Source organism: Apteryx rowi, unplaced genomic scaffold (genome assembly GCF_003343035.1).
Source record: "Apteryx rowi isolate R43461 unplaced genomic scaffold, aptRow1 scaffold_19, whole genome shotgun sequence".
Lineage (NCBI taxonomy): Eukaryota > Metazoa > Chordata > Aves > Apterygiformes > Apterygidae > Apteryx > Apteryx rowi.
Window position 1 is genome coordinate 4651512 of NW_020448196.1, and position 5166 is coordinate 4656677.

Sequence of the window (5166 nt, forward strand, 5' to 3'; positions counted from 1 at the left end):
CGCTTCAGCACCACGGACAGCTGCCGAGCCGCGGCCGGGGGCGGGCGGGCTGCGCGCCGAGGCCCCGCGCAAGGTGCGCGCCCGCTCAGCGGCCGCCGCTTGTCCTCGCCCAGGCGCTTCGGGACGAAGTGTGCCGCCTGCCAGCAGGGCATCCCCCCGACCCAGGTGGTGCGCCGGGCCCAGGACTTCGTGTACCACCTGCACTGCTTCGCCTGCATCGTCTGCAAGCGGCAGCTGGCCACCGGCGACGAGTTCTACCTCATGGAGGACAGCAGGCTGGTCTGCAAGGCGGACTACGAGACGGCCAAGCAGAGAGGTATCCCTGCCCCATCCCTCACTGAGGGTGCCCTGGGAGAGAGGCGAGAGCCCCTCGCCCTCCAGGACCTTCTCATCCAGCAGCCTGGTCCAGCAGGGTGGGAGGGATGCAAGGAGCATCTGCTGTTGGGGAGGGAAAAGGGAGCTCCCACGTCCCTGGGGACACTGGCTCGCAGGCAGCTCCTACACTGGTAACTCGCACTGTGTTGGCAGAGGCGGAGTCCACGGCAAAGAGACCCCGCACCACCATCACCGCCAAGCAGCTGGAGACCCTCAAAAATGCCTACAACAACTCGCCCAAGCCAGCGCGTCACGTCCGGGAGCAGCTCTCCTCAGAGACTGGGTTGGACATGCGGGTGGTGCAGGTGAGACGGGGCTCCCCTCGGGGGGCAGCCCAGGGCCCCGAGGGTGGGAGGTGGAGAGTTGGTAGGATAAAGTGGCAAGTGCTAGCCCCGAGGGAAGGAGCCGGCCCCGCAGAGAGGGAGCTCCCCGATGTGCCCTGCTTGCAGGTCTGGTTCCAGAACCGGAGGGCCAAGGAGAAGAGGTTGAAGAAAGATGCCGGGAGGCAGCGGTGGGGCCAGTACTTCAGGAACATGAAGCGATCCCGGGGGACCTCCAAGTCCGACAAGGACAGCATCCAGGAGGAAGGGCCTGACAGTGACGCTGAGGTCTCCTTCACAGGTCAGTCCCCAGAGCCCTGATCCCAGGTGGGGTATTGCTGCGTGTGGTCTTTACGTTCCATGCAAACACCCTGGTCTCTGTCTAGGCTCATTTCACCCCCTTAGTGCTACTTTAACGATTTCCAGCCATAACATAATGAGTGAAAACAAGAGCCCAGCCCGGGAGGAATGGGGTGGGAGGAGACGTGCAGAGCTGTGGGATTTCAGGGGTCTGGGCTGCGCTCAACCGCCTGGTCCCCACGGGGCTGTTGGGGAAGTCACCGAGCCACGGCCGCGAGGGACAGCTGGTGCCGAGAAACTGGAGAGGAAAGCTCCCATCTTCCTCAGCGAGGGCTGCGATGAGTCCGAAACAGCCAAGGAAAAGCAGGGAGAGAGTCCCTTAGGAATTAGCTGGGCATGCGCTGTGGGTCTTAAAGGAGTACCTCATATACGGTCTTTTCAAGGGACTTGTAAAAATACAAAACCCAGAGAGTCCAGAATCACTGCACTGAATGTTTCTATGGCAAAAAGTATGTAAAAAATATTTTCACCCTATTTAGGGATGATTTTATTTGCACAGTTATTAGTTAGGACACCCTTCCCAGCTTTGTGGGAAAGCATTCCCTCTCTGTAAAAGAGAGAGAGGTTTGTGTTAGGAGGTTTCTGTAATGGGGACTCCTGTTTTTTGGAGCAGAGATGTCTGCTGAGCAGCCCAGGAAAGTCCCTGTGCCAGCTCTCAGCCGTTCAGCCTCTGCCCACCCTCTGCAGACCTGGGGCCGGCTTGCTGCAGGCGCAGGACGCGGCTCTGCGCGGGGAGGTCGGTGCCTGCAGCTCGGCCCGGGGCGCCGGCAGCATCCGGGCTGCATCCTGCACTGCCCCAGCGGCGGCCTGGAGCTGCTCCCCAGGGACAGGCGGCTTCTGCCTGTGTTACTGCAGTGTCCAGCTCGGTGTGTGTCCAAGTGTTTGTATCATTTTTAGGTATACAAGAGAGAAGCTGAAATGCAAAACAGTGTGTACATATTTACACAGATATGTGTATAGAGTGCATATATGTATATATACACACAGTTTTGCATTTCAGCTTCTCTCCTGTATTCTTAAAAACTATTTGATTTCCAAGTCTGTTTATACACACTGGGCATCAGCCTCATTAAATATGAATATACCATAAATAATAACTAAAAATGTTAAACAATTATTGATAGCTTGATCCCACAAACAGGTTTGTATCCTAGGCAACAGAACGGCTCTCAGTTTCCATAAAGCCCGTAATGAATGCAAACAATTTTTCGCTGGTAACTAAAAAATATTTTTCATTATTTCAAAAGTGTTTTTAAGTTGTATGAATATATTTCATTAGCCTGTTTCTGAGCAGCCAAATATGCTGAGATTTAATAGTTTTTTCTGAGCAATAGAGAGTTTTTCTTGCATCAGTGAGCACTCAGGTAGCTCCTAAAAATGATGTCAAAAATCAAGATAAACCTCAAAGCCAAACAGAAATATAGAGAAAAGGTGGAAAGAATTTAAACCCCATTCCCCTTTAAAGGACTTTTTTTAAATCACAATCTTATATTTTAATATCTACTTCTCATGCACATTTTTAAAATCCAAAATGAATTAGACATTCCTACTCAGAAAAATAATAATCCCATGGCTTTCTATGAAGATCTGTTAACAAGAACAGGAATAATAAGGAATTACAAGTGGCAAGTGCGTGGCCGTTCGGCTCCTATCCACCCAACCTATTTCTGCTGAGAGCTCGCAGGAGCTCCCCTCCGGCCGCTGCCAGCTGTGGCACTTTGCTCTCCCAGTAAAACCAGTCGCTTTCCCTTCCAGACGAGCCGTCTATGTCAGAAATGAACCATTCCAACGGGATTTACAGCAACCTCAGCGAAGCGTCCCCGGCTCTGGGGAGACCAGCCGGGAGCAACGGGAGCTTCGCTCTGGATCACAGCGGCCTCCCGGCTCAGGACCAGTACCACGACCTGCGGTCCAACAGCCCCTACGGGATACCCCAGTCACCAGCTTCCTTGCAGGCCCTGCCAGGCCACCAGCCTTTAATCTCCAGCTTGGTTTACCCAGACACCGGCTTGGGCATCATGGGACAGGGCGGACAGGGGGTGCCCCAGTCCATGAGAGTGCTGGCTGGGAACGGACCCAGCTCCGACCTCTCCACCGGCAGCAGCGGGGGGTATCCGGATTTCCCCGCCAGCCCGGCCTCTTGGCTAGACGAAGTCGACCACGCTCAGTTTTGATACAGGGTCCGGCACGGTGCAATGCGAAGGGAAAGGACTCGGTGCTGTTAAGCGCCATCTGCTTTGGAAATAAAGGACGGACAGCCTGCGACTGCCGAGCGGGGAAGGAAAGCGCAACGACACGGGGAGAGCGGACGCGCGTTCGGAGGGCGACCCCGCGGCGGGCCGGCAAGGGACGGTGCGCAAAGGGAGCCGCGTCGCACTGATTAGCCGAAGGAGCGTCCAAAGGGAACTGATTACTGTGTCTGTACTCAACACCAAGACTTGTGCTTTACAGATTTGATATAAGGTATTTTGCTTTCTGTTGTCAGTGCATTCTTCAAAGCAAGGACTTGCTTCATCACTTATCCACACCGAAACCTTTTTAAGAGAAAATAAAGTCCTCATCCACGGTAAAAGGTGTGACAATGTCTATATTTCTATAGGAGAAATGTTAATAGTGAATCACTTCAGAAATCCATGGTAGAAAACTTCTCTGTTCTTCCAGCAGATTTTTTAAAAAGTGCACCGATGCGGTATGTTTTGTTTTATTTTGAATTTACATTAACTTTTCTAAAATGGAATCTCTTTAATATGCCAATCATTTATCAACACCCCTTTTCCTTTGTAAGGTGAAGATGACATGTTAATTCTGCTTCTCATCTTTTAATTTGTAGATTGCTAGTTTTATTCTTCCACATAAGCATTAAGCCGTGAATAGATGTATTTATTACCAAATAACCACACTTTTCTCACAGGGTCAAGGGGTGCTTTTTCTTGACCCAGGAACACTAGTGGCTCTGGGTTGTGAAACTTCTGCTTTTCTTTATTGATTCCCTCACAACAGTTTTACTGCAAAGCGTCTCAAAACCACCCCGATGTCTCGTTGCCAAATACCTTCTCGGAAGGTCTCTCAGCAGGTGGTTTGGGCTGGTTTCACGCTGCTCTTCCCGCACCGCCGGGAGTGTGTCCGCGCGAACGCACGCTCTCCGACGCCACTTCTCTGTTCGAGGCATTTGTGTATTTCTGCAGACGTAGTGCGAGCTGATTGTGAGGAAAGGCAAGGCAATGTGTATACTGTTACCTGTAAAAACTATTGAATTAACTGTAGATTATGTGAATGTCCAGTGTCTTTTATTTATATTCTCGCTTTCTCTCTGATGATCAAATACTTCGCGACTACAAATAAATTTGTCAGCTAAACTTTAAATAGTCTTTTGCTAAATTCACACCAAAAGCATCGGTATAGGTAAATACAATGCCTGAAAGGAAAAGTAGAAGCCCTCAAAAAGCCGTGATTCAACAAAGTGTTGAGTGCACGCTGCCCTTTAAATACAGGAGCAATCCCACCGGTGTAGAAATGCTTTGATAAGTAGAAGCAAAAAACGACAGCCCGGGAGGCTGGCAGTCTTGGGAGACCCAGGCAGCGCTGCGCGGCGTGTGCACAATCTTTGATCACAGACGAGCTATTTTTGATGGGTCACGATTATTTTTCAGCATTCATTGCAAAGGTAGAAATACGTAAGGGAGAAATTTGTGGTGACAAAGTAATCGAAAATAACATATTCTGATACTGTCTGGTTTTGCACTGAAAGGTGTGCACACGAAACAGTAGAAGTCATACATTGGAAAATTTCAAAGAGAAATCATAAAAAAACCTCAGGGGATTAAGCTTGACCCGACATATGCATCCCATTAGCGTGTGTACACACGCACAGGCGAGAGGCGCGCACACCCACACATAATTCCCATATACAAATATCTGTGCTCACGCTCCTCCGAGCAGAATCAATCACTGCTTATCGAAGTCTCCAGTTTAAGAATTGGATGGGAGTTTGTTTTTTTTTTTTTTTTTTAAAGCCTATGGGATTTGAGCTTCTAACTCCCCCGGGAAGCTGGGGAAGATTCGCACCAGGGCCTTCAGCATGCTGAGCATCTCCAAAGTGTTTGAATTTCAG

At 50.6% G+C, this 5166-nt stretch overlaps 1 protein-coding gene across 1 annotated transcript in view; it reads left to right on the top strand.

The window, feature by feature from the left end:
• The window catches only part of LHX3 (LIM homeobox 3), a 4951-nt gene extending 1716 nt beyond the window's left edge, over window positions 1-3235 (top strand). Inside the window, exons 3-6 of the mRNA XM_026062077.1 lie at window positions 114-316; window positions 529-680; window positions 825-996; window positions 2811-3235. Coding sequence (XP_025917862.1) covers window positions 114-316; window positions 529-680; window positions 825-996; window positions 2811-3229 — 946 coding nt within the window. The 3' untranslated portion in view covers window positions 3230-3235. The remainder of the gene's footprint in view (window positions 1-113; window positions 317-528; window positions 681-824; window positions 997-2810) is intronic.
• Window positions 3236-5166: the final 1931 nt, after the last annotated feature.